We start from the raw sequence: 20,999 nt of genomic DNA on the forward strand, positions 1-20,999 counted from the left end.
AACATTGATAAATGACACCAAAACAGCAATCCACCAAAATGGAAGGAAGTACCACACATATTTATTGATTTACGACAAGGCGAACATGCATTTTACTCCTGTGGTACTTGGCTTCATTCTTATGTATCCAACAGAATCTTTTAGAATTTTTTTCACTTTTCAAAATTGTTCTCAGTTATGCCGATTACATGTAAAACTTTTACATGACATTGTATACTATTTAGTAACGAGTTTGCTCGGTGCAGGCAACTTCTAGGCACTGAACTAACACTGACTATAGCAGCATCGCTTCTACCTATGTCAGAAATAACAAGCCTTTCCCAGGGGCACAATGCCATTTCAAGCTGTGACGTATCTTTCTGTAAATAGAGCAAGTGTCAAAGGTCGTTACGTTTGTTGGCATTCGACCAAGCAACACTGACAAGGAAGTGTTCCCGTTTCCTGGTCCAACCCGAGTCGGTACCAAGATTTAGGATGTGTCTTCCTTCACTTGAGGTTGTATCAAGACATTTTGCGCAGGTATTGCACCCTGAAAGGCGGCTGAAGTGACACCTACGGCGGTAAGAAAATGTAATACTTTTACAATCATCAATTTTGCCAAGTGTTGGAGCAGTAAAATATGCACTAGCGTTTTTCAAAAAGGCATTCTAAAATATGGTGACGGTCTAGGACTAGGGCGGCGCTCTCACCACGCTCTCTCTGCGACCTGAAATTTGACAGATCGCTCAACGAATTCTATAAAAGAAAGAATATAAATATACTTTGTGTTTTGTTGTCATATCAGTCACACTTTCACGTTTTGTATGATATGCCCAGTGTGAAAGCAAAGGTTACACATATCCTATTTAGGTCGCAGTGAGAGCGCAGCGATCGTCTAGTGGAAAGTGAGCCCAAGCGCATAGATAACAAAAGCGTTTATTGAACTGTAACCGCCCGTGTACGTACCTCTCGAGGTTTTACTACCCCCATAAATCACTGTAGCCGTGTGTAAGGAGCAAGCTCTTGTTTTTTGCACAGCAGTGCTGGCATAATTCATGTCAATGCACTTTGTTTCCATGACATGACATACCAGTGGTCCATTTTGCAAATGTTGTGAAGTTCGAATAGACCATTTGTGTAATGGGGGTAATTTGCAATAGTCCATATTTGCATTGAGAATATTTTGTGGTTTCATATATCCATGATATGACGATGACCTCGTTGTTATACCATAAACTTAGGGATTAAGTACAGGGTGGTAATCTACACATTCGGATGGACGGGCTCCGTGTTTCTAATGGTGTATTTTACCCAAAATTACACTTTTGCAAAATGGTGAGAATACCCTAAGTGTATAACCATGGTAGACTTGTGTTAGCATGGGTTCTTTCATTCTTGATGATAAAGCTACAATGGTGAATCCATCACAAAATAACAGAAGCAACATACTGTCACTATGATTTTGAAGAAGAATGCATGGAAATATGCAAAACATTGACGACACTGACAACAACATTCTGACCAAATGCATATTACTTACTTTCTTGTGGAAAAATCTTGAATGAAAAAAAAAGTCTGATGAAGCACTTCTGAAACTCTACCGTAATACATCAACTTTAATGAGTCATTTAACTTCAGACATTTAATTTTTTCGGCAGATGGCCGTCTCTTGGTATACATCCCTGATTCTACTGACAGCTATTCAGCTAATACTGCAAACAACTGTACCGTTACAAGGTTAGTGGAACCATAGGATAGGGATTACAACTAACCATTTTATATATCATAGCAGTTCTCTATGTGTCACTCAGTGCACCCTTTTGAAGTTTGAGTGTAGTTCATTGGACATATGTCACGGAAACGCTGACAACCCAACCCACACGGACTAGTGAACAAGAATAACATTTACTTGAACGGAACAAAGCATGCCAAATAACATGCATTTCTTGGTCGTAATGAACGGGGTCATGGACCGTAACACTTCGTTAGAAGATGTGAAAATGTGTTCTCCCAAAACTTCACCACAGATGCTGCAAGAATGTTCCCTGATTCCCGAAGGACGTGCAATTTTTAGTACTGCTTCAGTCTGTGTTTTGCCTGGAAAATACTTTGGACCCGTGGGCCACAGATTAATAGTTGTGACAAAAGTAATAAGTTGTTATCTCTGTCTCATGAAAAGAATTGAGTTCCTCCTAGTTGATGCCAACTTTTACCACTAGTAACAGATTCGTGAATTTCTTTGATAAGTGATAAAATAAAACAAAGGATCGAGAGTATTTACCTTCACATGGTCTGACCTACTACCAGGGAGAGTAAACTGATTTTGTTGCAGATGTTGACACAGGATAAGTTAAGAAGAGACAAATGAATTTTTCATGATTTTCCCTCTTAGCCAGTATCTTGAATGAACACCAACGTAATGACACTAGAAAGGCAACATTTTTGAAAAAATGCAGGATGTGGGCGAAGGGAAAAGAAAGGAAAAATCGCAAGAAAAGAAACAACTAGAATGACAACGTTTTCGCGAAAATGCAGCAAGTCTTTCCCGTGGCCTTTTTTGAAGTTTAAGTCAAACTATCTTACACACAATAGTAATTGCCATTAGGTGCCCCGTATTCTCGGTTCACCCCTATTCTCGGCCTTTACCTGACGTCACGGGTTGTGCTGTGTAGCAATTAATTATAAAGCTGAAATTCATGATCAGGTTCAGGTCCGGTACCGTACCGTAGCCTCCATTCCAAATTTGACTTAACGCCGCAGGCGACAGACATCGACGATACAGTATTTGGCTGCCGGTATGGTCCGAGGCGTTGACGAGCCCCCCTCCCCACATGGACCGTCCGACCGTTTAAACGCCGTCTTTTGAGGGCAATTAAAAAATAAATAAAAAGGCGTGTAAACTGAACGATGCTCTGTTTGCAAGATAAAATTGTTGTAAATTTCAAAAAAAAAAAAAAAGGACAACTAAAAGAAAGTTGTTCCCGCCCGGAATCGAACCAGGGTTGACTTAGCGAAAAAAGCGCGAATGTTGCTGGTGCTTTAGCCATTCGGCCAAGCTTGCCGTAACGTTATTGCCGGCATTTTAACAGGTCCATGTATACAAATGCAATGCGTAGCTTGAACACGTCCGTTCACTGTTTAATTTGCAAGATTCTAAGGTCCCTATTTTCTGAAGATAATGTTTTTCTGTGCAAATTTATCAATCTTGTTCATTCCGTGGCGGGCAACTTCTTCCTTGAGCGCCTGTTTGGTCGAATGCATGGCCGATTTACTGCCGCGTCTCAGCTGCTATTATAAAACTGGATGCCGAATGACATTTTGTGTTCTTTGCGTTGATAGGTCCAGCTCTGCCGTACACCCGAGACAGTCTGAATTCAGGCCAATCAAAAAGCTGGGAACGCGGAGTATTTGCTAACAGCTTCCATTTTTCTGAGTTTTGATTGGCTATTATCAAAATGGATGCCGATTGTGTCCTGCGCGTTGATAGGTTCACCTCTGACGTACAACCGAGAAAGTGCGACTTTAAGCCAATCAAAAAGCTTGAAACATGGAGTACATGGAGGCTTCCATTTGTTTCTGATTTCCGGTGAAATACTTGTAAGAAAACTATATGTGTGGCTTCGCCCACATAATAAATAGGATATGCTAAGGCTATTGCTGGAACTGTTCATTCTTACGGAGGGGGATTTTTTAAAATTCAGTTTTGAACGGGGGTGATGATTCTAAATTCCATTTATTAATAAGGAAGTGTCCTTGGACAGGTACATGACGATATTCTAGCTTTCTTACATGGGTGCGCTAGAATAAGCCGTTCATACCCGGGGAAATTTGTCAAAATTGTTTTTAGTACAATGGGGTGATTAGTACGTCAGTTTTGGACTGATCCACGTTACACAGCGTTGTCGCTGGGAGACTAAATTCTTGCACAAAACATTTTTTTACAACCCGGTCTAGGACTGGAGTGATGATTTAAAATTCAATTTTTGGGTGGGTATTCTTAGGCTGATTTATTTACCTTTTCACAAGAGCCCATGTTTTGCACGGGAGACATTTCTCTTCAATTGATATTTACATCTTTAAAAATGGTGATAAGCATAATTTCTTTTTGAGCTGACATGTGTATGGCCTGTTCCATCGTACATAGGGTCCATTCTTGCACAGGGGGCATTTTTTGTAAATCGAATTTTGGACTATATGATGATAAGGATACATGTAAGTACTCTTTGAGCGGACGTGTTTTTGGACTGCTCCCCTTTACATAGGCTAGGGTTGTTGATAGGTGAATCCATTCTTGTAAAGAGTGGTAAATATAGTTTTTGACTGTGGAGATTATAAAAAAAACATTTTAAGAGCGGTCATTCTTAGTACTTGACATTCTTCTTTCTGTCCACAGGTTTTGCTATGCAATTCAAGTGATAAAAGTAACGCAAACTTTATAATCTTGACCCATAACGTTTGAAAATTAAGAATATACAGTGTCTTCTTTGTAAAAAGAAGACTTCCGGGTCCCCGACTTTCGCGGTCAACCCAATAGTTTTAAAGACTTGTAGAAAAGTAACAAAGTAATTATTAGTACTTACATGACTTTCTGCTTTCTGTCCACAGGTTTTAGTATGCAATTAAAGTTATAAAAATAACGTACACTTTGTAATCTGGACGCCTTAACGTTTAAAAGTTAAAAATATACAGTGTCTTCTATGTGAAAAGAAACTTTCCGTGTCCCCGACTTTGCGGTTAACCCAATAGTTTTAAAGACTTGTAGAAAAGTAACAAAGTAATTCTTAGTACTTACATGACTTTCTGCTTTCTGTCCACAGGTTTTAGTATGCAATTAAAGTTATAAAAATAACGTACACTTTGTAATCTGGACGCCTTAACGTTTAAAAGTTAAAAATATACAGTGTCTTCTATGTGAAAAGAAACTTTCCGTGTCCCCGACTTTGCGGTTAACCCAATAGTTTTAAAGCCATGTAGAAAACTAACAAAGTAATTCCTAGTACTCAAATGACTTTTTGCTTTCTTTGCACAGGTACCGGTGTTACTATGGAATTTATGTGATGAAAGTAACGCATACTCTGTAATCTTGACGCCATAATGTTTAAAAGTTAAGAATATACAGTGTCGTGACAGTGAGCTCACTACCCTAACTGTGTGTGTACTTGTCTTTGGAATAGACGGAAATATTAGTTCTCTTCGGAGCTTGCGAAGAAGAGAAAATACAGTGTCTTCTATGTAAAAAGAAGCTTTCCGGTCCCCGACTTAACCCAATAGTAGCCTTGTAGAAAAGTAACAAAGTAGTTCTTAGTACTCCTTCCATAAATATTGAAAACAAAAAAACAAATCCTTTCGGCGTATCGCCTTCTCACGTGCACGTTCACTTTGAAACGCCGCTTTGGACATCAATGTTATCTGAGAAGTCTTCTCCTGTTTTTGTTGCAGCCCAGACAACACAAGCACCAACACTAAGCGCAAATGCCTTCTTCAACGGCTTCAACTCCTATGCAGTTCTACCCAACACATTACAGATCACCTCCACACTAACATCATTCAGTTTTAGAACTTGCAATGGGGGCCAACTCCTACGACAGGAGGGAGGCAATGGGGACTACATTGATCTGTCTCTTATAGCATCGGGAGGGGTTCTAAGATTCTCCTTTCGAAAGGCAGGGGGGAGGGGGGAAGATTTTGTTGATAGAGGTTCAGGACTCAATACCAATCAGATGTGGCACACAGTAGATCTAGAGTATTTGGTAGGCAACCTGACGTTAAGTGTTGATGGGGAAAAAATCACAGTTGCATCTCAGACTGTCAGAAGTTATGTGCTGGACATCGACCTGTCTGGGAGTGCAGGAGTGGAGGTTGGACGTGGACTCATTGGATGTGTATATGCGGGTCCAGGGGTGCAGCTGACCACTGCAACATCACAGTCCAATGTCCAGTGGGGTAGCTGTCCTTTGGAGAACAATGAGGGATGTGGTAAGTAGATGTGTTGTCTTTGGAAGAAAGGACACTGACGCACAATGTATATGTATGCACATACATGGATACATATAGCACACAACACGGTGTATTCCGTATCACCCGCGAGGTACCAGCCCTCCCGCGACAGGGCTTGAACCGAGGGTGATGCGGAATACACAGTGTTGTATTTTATTTATGTCATAACGTGTTACCCACCTGAGAAAACACATGTTTCGATGCGAAATGCGCCCCACGAACAAAAATTGTCTCAACAGTAATGTTCCAACGTCCGAATTAGGTATTCGAAATTTCGACCGCGCCGCACTCAGCGTGCACAGAAACCGCTCGAATTATTTGATAGAAACCTGTGTGGTACGGCTTTTTATCACATGGTCCAGAACACCTTTATCGAACGTCTATCATTCTCCAGCGCAAAGGGGACCCAAGTCGTATAATTATTTTTGCAACAGTCACTGACCTTTATCTCCTCATTTTAACAATGTTTTCAACACTTTGCTATTCACAAAACAATTTTCAGATAAAGTTTACAAATTAATTTGTGCATATCATTGTACCTCGGACGTTTCCATTCACCTATGATTTATGTGAAATGAAAACTAAAAGTTCCATTCCTGTGAATTTATACATCTTAAGTTAAACTATAATGTCTAATGTTACAGCTCTCAATTAATGACACTTTCCCCCTATCTGCATATAAATGTAGATACTGGCTGTTGTTAGAAAGAACTGCCTAACTCATACTTACCTAAAAACATGCAGGCACTGACTGTTGTTAGAAAGAAATGCCTAACTAATACTTGCCTAACTAATGACCCAGGTTGTTATTCGCAAGCTGACCTGTGAAGCACTGTGCATACATTAACTACGTAGTCTATGTCTGATTAGCTCTTGGATTATGTAATATGCTGAAGAAAAGACGAGGGGTGATCAATAAGTCCTTGGCCTCACCCAGAAATAATAAGCACAACTCAGATTTCGAAGCACAGATGTCTTTCTTTCTTTCTTTCTTTATTGACGATGAGACAAGTCATTACAAGGGTCTGCCTAGGCAGCTTTGGACTGGTAGCGGCAGAACCTACAAATTAAAAATGCGGACGAACATACAAAGAATTCACACAATATAATACAATAAAATAATAAATAATTAAAAGGTGTCATGCAACTATACGATATAGCAATAGCTTACTTAAAAGATTGGAGTAGGTGGAAGGTCAGTATGCTATCATACAACGAGTTTAATATTAAAATCCTGACAGAAGGTGGCTTCTGCAACGAGCTTTGAACTGTGGGAGAGTGGTGGAGTCGGTGATGTGGTTTGGTAGGTTGTTCCACAGTCTGGAGGTGTATGGAATGAAACTGTTGTTGTATGTTGTAGTTCTGCAGCGAGGGATATGGAGGTGTGAAGAGTTTCGCAGACGAAGCTGGGTTTGGGTTTGTCTTGTTTGAGGGATGAGTGGTTGGAGGTGAGGTGGTACAGTGCCAGTGACCAGTTTGACCATGTCAAGTATAAAGTCTTATATGAATGTGTACCGAAATTCAAATGATTGTGATCATTACTTTGCAGGCGACGCCCAGTAACATTAGGTAGGGGAGAAGGGAAAACATGGACAATTGAGCTGCGACCTAAGGTGTGCGCGTCAACTTACGCTGCTGGAAGTCAGACACCCACTTCTTTCTGCTTGAAATAGGGAGAGAATCATTATCAAATATTTTGACAATGTCTGGGGAACTCGACCCACACATGTCTGATTAGACTTCAAACTTGTTTTTCTCAGCACTTACTTTCTGATTTGCGAAAAAACGAATACCTGGAAAGTAATGACTGCAATGATTTGAAATTTGCAGGATAAAAGGCTTCATACTATGACGTTGTGACTCAAAATTTGAGTTGTGCTTATCATTTCTGGGTGAGGCCGAGAAGTTATTGATCACCTCGTATGTATGCCGCTGCTAACTTGTGTCTCGTATATAATCCAACATCTGTCTCTTTTTGATCCTCATTTAAAACTAACGCATGCATATAACACATCTCCTGTGTGGTAAATTAGCTCTTCTTTGACATACTAATATGTATGGAATTAAGCCACTAGATTATACAGCTGGAAAATTCTCACCATGTCATAACAGTGCCCCCTAGCGGCCTTTTTCGGAACTGCAGGCGTCGGTTTCTTTTCACTTTGGACGAGAATAACTCTACAACGTGTTGACGGATCGTCATAATTTTTGGTATGTAGATGAAATGAGTGATGACTTACATAATGGAATACTAATTATGCAAATCAACAGCTAACTTGCATAATAAATGAGAGAAGTTTATAAATCTACTGCATTCCATGATAGGACTTTCAAACTTGTCACATATGTAGCTAGGAAGGGAAGAAATGTTGGTAGATATCAATTATGTTAATGACAACCTTATTTGCATACTTAATGAGGAAATATAATTGTGTTAATGGAGCGTCATGGGTTTTGGTATGTAGGCAGCCTATGTGAAGGCCTACATAATGTGATACCAATTATGCAAATTAACAGCTAATTGCATAATTTGCATAATTAATGAGGAAAGTTTATAGATCCACTTCATTCCATGATAGTACTTGTCACATATGTAAGAAAGAGAGAAATGTAAATACATATTAATCATGCAAATGATGACATCATTTGCATAATAAATAAATGAATGATTCGGTGTTGTATTTTGTTAAGCTACATTTTATTCGTGATCCTGATTCACTAATTGGTCTTCTTCTGATATCTCTATATGACAGCCTTCAGTACAGGCACCTTCGGCAATGAAGGACTAAGCAGTTTTGCGAACTTCGTGGTTCCTCGCAGCGGTAGTGACCCCTTTAAGGTCTCCATGTTCTTCCGGACACGAAAACTTGACGGTTTGCTGATGTTTACCGGAGAGCCAGGAGTCGCTCCTGGAGCACCACCTGAAGATGCCAACTATGTTGCAGGTTTGTATGTCTTTTTGCCGCTGCCAAGCTTATTGTTTAGGAGGTCCTGTTGATGAAAAGTAGAACGAAACGATATTTCTTAAATTTGTGAATAGATTTTGTCTATTTAAGTGCTGATATGGAGGAAAAGATCTAGATGTCCAAATACCATAGCAGTTCTATCAGATGTGCAAACTTTTGTATATGATACTTAAAAAGACTTTAGCACATGCAGCTGCTAACCAATAAACTCTTGTTTCAATGCATCCATGCAGTTGAATTTGCAACATCAGAAAGTACTACTTATCCTAACGTATCTTCTTCCACAAGAAAGAAAACTCACAAGCCAGTTCTGGACACTACTACTGTAACAATAACTACTATTACAAGTAATACTACATACTCTCAAATGGTGTAGATGCTCGTAGTACCATGTAAATTTGCTTGGCTGACATATATGTCAATTAGTTAAGTCATATCTTTTCTACATCTTCAGTGCAACTCGTCAATGGAGCAATTCGTGTGGATGTTAAGGAGGAGGGTCAAACCGCCAACCAGCCAAAGAGCTACACCCTGGGTGGAAGGCTGGCTGACGGAGAGTTCAAGTTTGTAGATGTGTCAATAGATGGAGAGAGCATGTATATCAACGTGAATGACCAAGTCAGCAATACAATCACACTTGACAATGCTCCTAGCCTACCTGGCGGTGTGTTGTACATCGGTGGTATGGATTTCCAAAACCCCGAAAATCTGGGTCTTTCCACCACCGAGCCATTCAAGGGGTGCATCCGGGATCTGCGATACAACGAAATACGACTTGACTTCTATCCGCTGGTCATACCAGGCTTCCAGCTGGACTCCCCTTCTCTGGAGTCTACCGGCCTCAGTAATGTTAACGGCAGCTGTGTGAGTGACGACACATGTGCTAGCAGCCCCTGCACCAATGGTGGCGTCTGCACGGTGACGTGGAACGACTTTGAGTGCGACTGTCCAATAGGTTTCACAGGGAAGATCTGCTCTGACACCGATTTCTGCGTTTCCAATCCGTGTCCATCCAACTCAACCTGTAACAACCTGGATGATGGGTTTGAATGTAAGTATTCGATTTTGGCACAGTGGACCTGTTGAATAACACTGACAGCTAGATGTGCAAAGGCTAGGAGTGACAGGTCATTCGGTGTTACACCACTTACTTGCAAAACTGGCGTGCAGACATGTTTAGGTTGAAAGGAAACGATTCTAATTGAGAATCCACGGCATACTTTCTTTCATTTAATAGTCAATGGCACTTTTTTCTTTTTGTGCCACCATACAAATTCTGACAGCAAGGCGGGAAACAAATTTTGCAGTGTAAGTTAATCAGACTAGTGCAAATGAGCCGACATTGATTTATGCATTTTCTATGCAGACTTGTCATGTTGTACTTCATTTTGTATGGTATTTCAATGAGAACTAGGTTATATTTGGTATTTTCGGAAAACCACGCAACAATATTTCTTTAAAAATCAAAACATTTGCACTTTCACCAGGTCTTGCATCAGCCACCTTTGACAGAGACATGCTGGAGTACAGCACCAGCCCTAGTTTCACTACCATTGACAACACCCTTCAGGTCAGCTTCCGCACCAGAGACACAGATGCTCTTCTACTCAGAGCGTCGGGTGGTTCAACAACTGTTAAGTTGGAAATTGTGAGCGGGAACGCACGCTTCACCTATAACAGTGCACCTTCTGCTGAGGCAAACTTTGACTCAGTCAGTGACGGAGAATGGCATACGGTGGAAGTGACATTCCTTGGGACGATAGCTCAGCTTACTGTGGACAATGGCGCTGAAAATGCCACAGCAAACATGGGTCAAGCTGCTCCAAACTTCGACGACTTTGCAGGGCAAGACACCATCCAAGTTGGGAGCCAAGGTGGGCAGGGATACTTCAAGGGATGCATGAAGAATCTACGTGTTGGTGGAGTCCTCCTGCCGTTCTTTGAGTCTTCACAGATCCCGACCAATGCCTCTAAGAAGTTCAACCTGAAGTCAGCCAGTAGCATCACCGTCGGCTGTACAAGCGACGATGTTTGTGGCCCACAGCCTTGTGTCAACGGCGTCACCTGCACTGACATCTTCAACGACTACAACTGCACCTGCGTGCCGGGATACTCTGACAAGAACTGCAACACCAACATTGACGACTGTATATCATACCCTTGCCAAAACGGAGCGACGTGTATCGACCTCATCGCCCATTATACCTGCTCATGCACGTCGGGCTGGGAAGGAGTCAACTGCGAGCAAGAAGTGAACGAAGGTGAGAGCAGCCTTTGTCTGAATGTACTAATTCCTAAAGCCTATTTATGTACTAATCGCGTAGTCCCGTCAGCCCCGGTCAAAACATTGTTAGCTTACCTTTACCCGTGGGATAACCTATATCCGTTGTTTTGAAAACAGAGCATTTAGGGATCTTAATAAGTCCACGAAGGGTGGTTTAAAAATGCAACATCTTTTTATATAATAAATCCACTGTCTTTAGAGAGAGGCTTTATTTTTTCAATTAGCTGTGATACAAATATTAATAAATTGCACACTGCTAGTCTTCCTGGACATAAAACAGGATATTTTGGGATCGAAATTGAAGCTATCTGTCATAGGTGAGCTTCAACACAATCCGGTAACATTCTAAAATGTAGTTGCCTTGTTTTGAACCGTTGTACACTACCAGTTGTAACGTCATAATTACGCCATATTACGTTATATTACGTTAGCGTCAAACTTCTTTTACTTGTCAGATAGCATGTCTACATCATTTCCTAAAAATGTGGTGGCCATACGACACGTCGTTTAAGAGTTATAGGACTTAAAAGTGGAGGGCCTCAAAAGCCCCCCGGTCCAGGGATGACCAAAAAAAAGCCCGGTCTGAATAGGGTTAACGAATAATGACCTGTCCATTTCCTCTTCAGCATCTTCTGTACCACTTGAACCTTCCTCTGGATCCACACCCATCATCATCACCACCACAGTAAAAATGAACCAACCGGAAGCTTCGTCTCGTACTTCAGTCATCATCATCAGTATACTCGGTGGATTGTTAGTGATTTTCATTGCAGCTGCGGTATTATTTTTATTCAGGCGGGGACTACTACAAAGAAATTGTAAAGGTCAGTTATTTGAAGCCACTCCTTTAAAATGATTTATGTTTTAAGCAGTGTAGGTTTGAATATCTTCGTAGGTTAGGATATATTTACCGAGATTAAATGTTGGATCGTGAAATTCAAATGTGTGACTAGAAGATGCTCATTAGAATAACTGTATATATCCATACGAATGACAGTACGGCTAATTACATTTCTACAGGCTTTACTACAGAGCAGAGAGAAGATGATGTAGAGCTTTCCCAGCAGGTATCTATTAGATATATTTTGCACCTAAAACCTCTCGACTTTAAAAAAGAAAAAAAGGAATTTTGGGAAAAATTTCTACTGTAAGTGCTATGTACTTTCTTAACTACCACCACAGATTCAGAATACCAATGGAGGCTATCAGGATCTACAGCAAACCCAACAAAACCAGGTTAGCCAAATTATTACACTTTGAACATGTGAAGATTTAGATGCCAATTGTATCATTTTCATGTCTCCAAAATTTGGTAGATGAAGTTCGTTTGAGGTTTATTATCTAAATGTTTCATTTTATTATTTCACTGAGAAATCTATGATAAACCAACCTTATATCCTGGCAGTCAATGTTGGTTCCATGCTGGTTTTTATGTAGCAATGCCAAAACCTTCGAAAGCCTTTGCTATCAGGTTGATCTGACGGTCTCCTATAGTTTGTTTAAGATGTAGCAAACCTTGTGTTATAGCCATGACCATGTAGGTAGAGTGTTCACCTTACAGCCGGTAGGTCTTACATGTAAGTTATATCCCAGCCGAGTCATACCAGAGACTTTAAAATGGTACGTGCTGCTTTCATGTTGAACACGCAGACCGCTATCAGTCCAAAACTCCTTATTGTAGTGATTGCACAAAAGCTGTGTTGCCAGGTCTACAGCAACAAAGATGGCGGCCACCATATGTACCATTTGGTGCAGGAAGGGCTTTAACTTTTTAACTCACCTTGGGATGATGTCTGGTGATGTATTTTTCCAGGCCGTGGATGTGAATCATGACTACCAAGGCCTACAGCCACCCGACGCAGTTGGCTATCAGAGTTTACAGCCGCAGAGACCCCATCAAACTCAGGCAAGTGTGATTCGTACGTTTTGTTATTAAATACTTTATTCGTAATATCTTACATTGCTGCTGCTGATGTTTTGTGTTCGTTCCCCCGGCCGGATCATGCCAATGGCTTTGAAAACGGTACATGCTTCTTTCTCTGCTTGGAACTCATCACGTGGAAAAGAGTATGTTAGTTGAACACACACCATTACGAGGGGACTAGCACCCTACTGTAGTGATCACACAAACGGTGTGTTGCCCAGAGCTACAGAAACAGAGAAGGGCGCAACTCCGTGCACCATTTGGTGCGGGAAGGACTTTAACTTTTTAACTAACCTTGGGTTGATGTCTAGTAATGTATTGTTCCAGGCTGTTGGTGTTAATGGTGACTACCAAGGCATACAGCCGCTTGATGCAGATGGCTATCAGAGTCTACAGCTGCCCCATCAAAATCCGGCACGTATGATTCTTATTTACTAAATAGTCATTATTCTCAATTTTTATATTGCTGCTGCTAATATGTTGTGTTTATGTCTCATTTAGAAATGGTACATGCTGCTTTCTCTTCTTAACACTGTTGTGAAAGAGTTATAATAGTTAAACACACAGACCACTACCGGTGGACTGAAGGGACTTTTAACTTACCTGGGATTGATCTTACTTACTAAATACAGTATTCGTACAAATGTAATGTTTAACATTGCCGCTGCTGATATGTTGTGTTCGTTTTCACGACCGAGTCATACCAAAGAATGGTTTCACTAATTAGCAATAAGCATGGGGAGAGAATATATGGTATTTGAACACACACAGCAGAGCACTAGCCCTCTACTGTAGTCATTGCACAAAAGTTGTGTGGCCCAAGGTCAACAGACACGGAGATAGGCGCCACTCCGCGCACCATTTGGTGAGGGAAGGACTTTAACTTTTTAACTAACCTTGGGTTAATGTCTGATATTGTATTTTTCCAGGCTGTGGGTGTTAATAACGACTACCAAAGCCTACAGCCGCTTAGTGTAGATGGCTATCAGAGTCTACATCTTTCCCATCAAAATCAGGTGTGGTTCTTACACACTAAATATATATTCATAACACATAAAAAATTATTCGCAAAGTTTTAATATTGCTGCTGCTGATATTTAATGTTCGTTTCCCCGACCTGCTTCTTACCTTGCCTAACATCCAGTATCAGGAAAAGAACATGATAGTTGAACACGCAGACCACTGCCGGTTGACTAGCCCTTTTGTTGCAAGAAGGACTTACCTTGAGTTGATGTCTGGCTTGTTGATTTTTCCAGGCTGTCGGTGTGAATCACGACCTCCAAGGCCTACAGCAGCCTGGTGCAGATGGCTATCAGAGTCTACAGCTACAGCGACCTCATCAAAATCAGGCAAGTGTGATTCTCTTTCTATTACTAAATACATTATTCGTAATATTTGATATTGCTGTTGATGATATGTTATGTTCGTGACTCCGGTCGGGTCATGCCAAAGACTTTAAAAACGGTACAAGCTGCTGCTTTCTACATGCTGCTTTCTCTGCTTAAAAATCAGCATGTAGAGAAGATAATGGCAGTTGAACGAACACCACTACCAGGTGTAGAAAGGACGCAAAACTATTCAGTTAACCTTGGGTTAATGTCTAGTAATGTATTTTCCAGACTGTGGGTGTTGATCACGACTACCAGGGCCTACAGCCGCCTGGTGCACATGTCTGTCAGAGTCTACAGCGACCCCATCAAAATCAGGTAAGTACGGTTCTTGTGTCATAAATACATACTTCCCAATGTTTCATGATAGAGTCAATTCCGAGTCACCGAGAGGGTTTTAAAATAATATTTGTAATAAGTTTGAACTATTTAAAGTAAAAGAGTTTTTCAGTCACTATAGTTCTAAATTATTCAAACAATTAAAAATTTAAGTTTGAACATGTCTGAACCTATTCATATTTGTTGGAAACATTGGGAAAGTAACAATACGAATATCTCTTTATCTAGAACAATTTTCAAACATCTATGTGCTTTTGATATTGTTCCGACATGTTCCAACAATTTGTGTCATTTCATCCCTGCGTAAAAAATGTTATTGCCCCAATAAACAAAGGTGCTAAGTTGGGTCCTTTGTTTGGTCTTGTATTTTTAGATTTTGTTCAGAAGACACTGGTGAGTCTTTTGTGAAAAGGTGGCAGACAGACATGATTTCCTGTACTTGGAAAGATTGTGTGAATTGCCCTCTTTCCAGCCCACTGCCCCAGATACAGAACATTGTATCAATGTTCGAACATGTGATCACAAACGATGAATCTATGTTGGAACAGTTAAGAAACTAACAGAAATAATGTATTTGATGTTAGAAATTTTTCTAACATGTATGAACACTATAGAAAATATTTTGAACATCACACAGATGTTATAAATAGTTTTAAACAGTTACTTATCACAGATAGATTGTTACAAAGATTTCCAAAATGTTGGAACAAAAGGCAAGAAACACCCTCTCGGTAATGTAGAATTGACTCTATTGCATCTGCTGATATGTTGTGTTTGTGTCAACATTAACTCTTAAACAACAACATTCCTTTTAAATTTATGTCATACTTCTTTACAGGGAAATGTAGATACTGCAGAAAATGAATATGAAGACGTGGGTTCTAGCTATGAATTCCCACGTAACTTAGTGGCCCTTAAAGATTGTATTCAGGACGGAGACTTTGGAGCTGTTTACAAGGCTGAGGCATGGGGTATTGCGGGAAGGGAAGGTGCTTCTCTCGTAGCTGTCAAGATGATGACCCGTAAGTTTAGTATTTATGTACATATTTGTAGTTGCTTTATCATTGTGATTACTTGCATTGTTTCTGCTACGTATCAATTTATACAGACATGATATAGATCTGGCTTTAGCGTGGCAAAAAAAAAAATACAATGGGGTTTAATACAATGGATGTACAGGTAAATCTTATATAAGTTACGATAAAAGTTTTTTTAATCATGAGTTTTGATCTCACATATACTTGTTTGGTTGTACAAAATCCTCTTTATAAAATAAGAATGATTCACCAGGATGATGTCACAGGAAAAGACCTTCTGATGATGTAAAGTGCATGTTAACAATCATGTACATTTTCCGTCTGCGGTCTTCTGGCGAAAAATGTTAACATGTTAACAGGATGACATCACACGAACAAAACCTATTGATGTAAAATGATAACAATCTTCTACTTTTCATTCTTTGTGACAATTCTTTATCTGTATCTGTATCTGTATCTATATAGCCGGTATAACCGCCATTTGGCGTAACACACCAGCTTCGCAGGCACGCGGTGCGGCAGCAGCTGGTTATATTACACTGAACGATCCCAAGACTTTTCGTGAACAATGTCTCACATAGTTATTCGTTTGACTGTGATGAAATCAAGATAATGAACCTTGCAATTTTTCTTATATGATTGCAGCTAAGTCGGCTTCTGCTTCTGCCACCACTTTCCTAGAGGAGTTTAGGGTTCTGAGGATGGTGGACAACCATCCAAACATTGTACGTCTGCTGGGATGCTGCACCAAAGAAGGTTTGTGCATCAAGTTCATTGTGATATGAGGCAATATAATTTGACTTCACGATTGTATAGTGTTTTATCTCTGTGGGGTAAAAGTCATCAAGCTTTATTAATGTATTGAACCACTTCGAATTCAGCCTGACTCTTTTACCATAGACTTTAATTGGATGCTTGAAAGCAACAGCCATATGAGTATTTTGCAACACTACAGATGACAGTGAACATGATACAAAAAGAAAGAAATGTTTAGACAATTGGACTAATTGTAGTAATTGCGGAACAGTTATTATTATGGCTTAGATCTATAGAATGTTGAATACGAACTTTTTGTTATGTTTGGAGAGGGAATGGCGAGTATGACCTCTACTTATGCTTTATATACATTGCAAACATTCAGATTATTAAAAAGATATCAAAATAGCCCTATGATCATTTATTAGAACCATTCTACCTGATCCTTGAGTACATGTCCGGTGGAAGTCTGCAGTCTGTCCTGAGGACCAGCCGTAGTCAGCAGTCATACGAAAACCTGCATGGGAACAGCAAGTCCCTCCTGTCACATGACTTGGTCAAGTTTGCTCTGGATGTGGCAAAAGGCATGAGCTTCTTATCAGCAAAGAAGGTATCTGCAGAGTGTTTACGTTCACTCACTCACTCATGTGATCACTCACGGCCCGTAACCTCAGTGGTCGTAGGGGCTCCCCGACATCCAGTAGCAGTGATCCGTGCCCATCTTGCTCTATTATTATTTACACTTTTGAAAATAATAATAATAAAAAATAGATCAATCAACAACAAACAGCGCTCGAGTTTGAGTCATCTGATGCAAGGTTCTGTTTGACAATAAACGCTATCATTTATCAATAATAATAAATTAACATTCCTCTAAACGCCATGTGAAGATGTCCCTGTCGAATAAGTTAGTTATAATGTGATCGTAAAAATAATGGCAAACTGGAAAATGGCAAAGATTGATGGTCGGTCAAATCAACCATGAACTGTCTACGATACACAACAGCAAACAATGTCTGAATGTATCGTTTTGGAGGGTTGTAATACAGTCTTGACGCTTCAACAGCCGTGTGGTAGTTGGATAACCCCTGCTATGCGCCCTGAACAGCCTAAACAAAAATAGCTAAATAATGTGTGTGTATAATAAGAGAATGATCTCCAAAATACAATGTCTGTCATATTTATATATTTTCTATGTATTGGCTTAGACATTGTTTTCATGACAGTTTGCCATGCTTACTTCTATATGTCTCAGATCATCCATCGTGACCTTGCAACTCGAAATGTCCTGGTTTCTGGGGAGAAAACATGCAAGCTGTCAAACTTTGGGTTTTCTCGTGAGGGACCTGAGTATGAGAGAACCACTAAGGTAGGACTAGAAGTTATTCACGCGGTGTGTATTGGTCATGTCGCTAGTCAGCCCTTTGGAACAAAATGTGGACCCAACAGTTAACTAACCCCCATGTTTATGTCATAAATTCATTCAGTATTTGGTACTGAGTAGTAGTTGAATTCCTTAGGAGAAGATGCTGTAAAGTTGACTGATTATCTAATGACAATATCCCACAGACCCGCCTTCCTATTCGCTGGATGGCCCCTGAGTCCCTTTTCCAAGGGATGTACACTACTGGGAGTGATGTCTGGTCATTCGGAGTGCTTCTATGGGAGATCGTCACGTTAGGCAAGTATATCTTTTCCGCATTGTACATAAAGTTTGACATTTGGATATATCTAAGAACTGCCGTCCATGGCATAATGCATACATATAGGACAGTTTGACCATTGAACTCCAACTCTGCATAAGACACCGTAAGGGTTAGACATCCAGATAATCGCTTGTTAACAAATTTATCACATTATTTAAAAAAAAAAGTGGGCAGTAGGTAGAAGTTGCTCAGACAATACCCTCCTGTTTTTCTTTGAAGCTACCTACCTATGAAGCTATGTTAAGTAAATCTAACTTATTTAGTCACGTCGCTTTTCCGTAAAGATTTCAGGTAAAATGACTGTACAGTCGGTTACATTGTCGATATCCCACACACTGACATGGAGAGTTACTTGTTATGGCGGTTCAAAAGTGTAATTTTGCCATAGAAAACATGATGGTTTACTGAATGTGTTCTTTGTATGATGCGTTCTTTCAAGCAGGAGGCACGCCCTACTCCGACATGACCAAACGAGAGGTGATGGAACATGTGAAACAGGGACACAGACTGGAGAAACCGCAACATTGTGATGATAGCATGTAAGTTATCGGCATACTTTTTTTTGTCGAAGCCTCAGGGGCGAACCTAAAGGGAAAATATTGTGTACAAACTGCACCTAGGGACTGTACAGGATTTAGGAATAGTTTGTACCCAGGAACATTAGGTAGAAATTGGGTAATGCAGGCTCCCTGGTGGCATTCATCCTATGATAAACTGGGACTACAGACGGTCGGTCACAGGTAGAAATCGGGTTATATGTCAATATTGGACAGCAATCTTAGCATCATTCAAATTGCAAGTTAAGAATCTTTCTAACTTGGATGTAGAATCAGCAGAAAAGAAATATTCATTATAGGATCAGTAGGTCAACAAGGTAAAATCGTCTTGACATGAACTCCATCGTTGCTATGGTGATGACGCTTTCATTGCCAGTCTTGTTAAAGCTGTTATGGCCTTGGGAATATTAGTGTAATAATGGGGAAGGCATTTCAATTCAAATCGTGTAATCCTGTTATCTTTATTCAGATTTAACCTGATGATGAAGTGCTGGAATGGAGATCCTTTGATGAGGCCGAGTTTCCCACAATTGGAGCTGGCTTTGGAGACCCTTCTGCAGGTTGAACATGTAGGTTACATCCCTGATGTTCATTTGTGTTGGTGAGACATTTCTTAAGAAAATGTTACCCACTCTCAGATAAAATTTTGTAATATTTATCTACCTTCACAAAACAAAGGAGAAACGTATTAGTCATACAAAATTAGGCTGCCTTTTGCGGAAAATGTGAATGTCATACAAAATTCAGTTATTTGTTTATAAAACTTTACCATCACAATTGAGGGTGGACCAAAACAGGTGATTGATTACCTCCACATGTTACCAAAAAAGGCTGTCGTGGATCCTTGTAGGCTGCCTTGCACTCTCACAAGCTGCTTGATGGTCCTACCATATATCAGAATCATGAGGTTACCTATGACGATTATGTCCGCTCCTAAACGGCAAATGTTTGAAAATCTTCCTTATCTGCAAAATACGTACGCTTTATGTACTTGCACACAGTACAAAGTGCAATGTTTAATAATCATTATGATTTTGGATTGCAATTAACGCTTCTTTGCAATAAAGGCTGGTCAAAATTCAGATCAGCTACGTTTTGTCGATCATAACGTTACATAATTTTTTTAAAATTCCAAGTGCATTAGCATGTTAGCAATTATTTTTCTGGAAGCGCAAGTTTCATTTTGCATTTAACTTGAGCTTGGGCAGACAGTATTTTTATTTACATTGTTCAACTTTGCAACTAAAAAGCCCGCATAAGTAACCATAATTCAGTCATATTTACTTGTATTTTCATTTTTTCGGATGTCTAATTAACATATATTCTTTCATTGATGTTACAGGACTACATCATTCTTGATGGTTTCAACGGCAGCGACTACAATAACCCAGAAGAATCCATGGAAGAGCTGTATTGAGATGTTGACAGCCTATCGCATTAAGCACCCAGATTTCCAGCATGGTTATTCCAACCACTGTCGTACTGTCTCTTTTAAAACAGTAGTTTCAAGACCATTTCTTCGATGATCTAACACTATCTGCCCCTCCAATGAGAGTCTTTGAGCGGAACACTAGGTTCTCCTCTAGCTCAAGCTTTACTTTTCAATTACCAGGCTCAAAATCCTTCTACAGCAACAGCTTCTTTCCTCGGACCCCAAGCTATTGAACTCTCTCGAGGTCAACTGTTTTCCTCATGTTTGCAATCTTCAAGCCTTCTAAAGCAATCTACATCTGGGCCTCTATAGCTATCTCTGAGCAAACTAATTTCTACCATCCATCAGCTTTGTTCATTCAGGTCAATTGGCTTTGCATTGAACAAATAAAAAAAAGTAAACATTCCATTTTTTGGTCACATAGAAGTTTTGATTATGATATACCTGTCTGAGAATGCCACGATATGTCTTTGCTTGTCATGTTAAGGGCCAGTGTTGTTAGCCTGTGAGTACGCATTCAAAAGATTGCAGAGTAAGCGTAATTAGCAACTTAGTTTTTCAGTGATACTGGTAAAAGCTCGAATGACATCATCTGATGCTGCCAGGGAATAGAAAAGAAAGAATGATTTCTGTA

General features: G+C 40.0%; 1 protein-coding gene across 3 annotated transcripts; it reads left to right on the forward strand.

The window, feature by feature from the left end:
• Nucleotides 1-410: 410 nt before the first annotated feature.
• LOC118423882 lies at nt 411-20,999 on the forward strand. Of its 3 annotated transcripts, none has more exons than XM_035832195.1 (22): nt 411-570; nt 1,638-1,716; nt 5,419-5,955; nt 8,730-8,921; nt 9,397-9,993; nt 10,430-11,203; nt 11,853-12,050; nt 12,247-12,293; nt 12,409-12,462; nt 13,040-13,132; nt 13,478-13,564; nt 14,080-14,166; nt 14,407-14,499; nt 14,770-14,856; nt 15,716-15,899; nt 16,560-16,670; nt 17,099-17,280; nt 17,926-18,039; nt 18,240-18,351; nt 18,819-18,915; nt 19,403-19,502; nt 20,276-20,999. In XM_035832195.1, the coding sequence occupies exons 2-22, from the start codon at nt 1,638-1,640 to the stop codon at nt 20,348-20,350; spliced, it is 3,900 nt and encodes a 1,299-aa protein (XP_035688088.1). In that variant the 5' UTR covers nt 411-570; the 3' UTR covers nt 20,351-20,999. The 3 variants fall into 3 exon arrangements, with proteins under 3 accessions (XP_035688088.1, XP_035688087.1, XP_035688089.1); XM_035832194.1 differs by having other exon boundaries at nt 411-560; XM_035832196.1 differs by lacking the exon at nt 12,409-12,462 and having other exon boundaries at nt 411-560.

This window comes from Branchiostoma floridae, chromosome 10 (genome assembly GCF_000003815.2).
Source record: "Branchiostoma floridae strain S238N-H82 chromosome 10, Bfl_VNyyK, whole genome shotgun sequence".
Taxonomy (NCBI): Eukaryota; Metazoa; Chordata; class Leptocardii; order Amphioxiformes; family Branchiostomatidae; genus Branchiostoma; species Branchiostoma floridae.

What these genes read in the sequence shown, in the direction of transcription:
- LOC118423882 (XM_035832195.1), top strand. Translation starts at nt 1,638, where the DNA reads ATGGCCGTCTCTTGGTATACATCCCTGATTCTACTGACAGCTATTCAG. An exon ending in AGAGACCCCATCAAACTCAG is followed by an intron (nt 13,133 to 13,477) that starts GCAAGTGTGATT and finishes GTATTGTTCCAG; the next exon opens with GCTGTTGGTGTTAATGGTGA. An exon ending in AGCTGTCAAGATGATGACCC is followed by an intron (nt 15,900 to 16,559) that starts GTAAGTTTAGTA and finishes ATATGATTGCAG; the next exon opens with CTAAGTCGGCTTCTGCTTCT.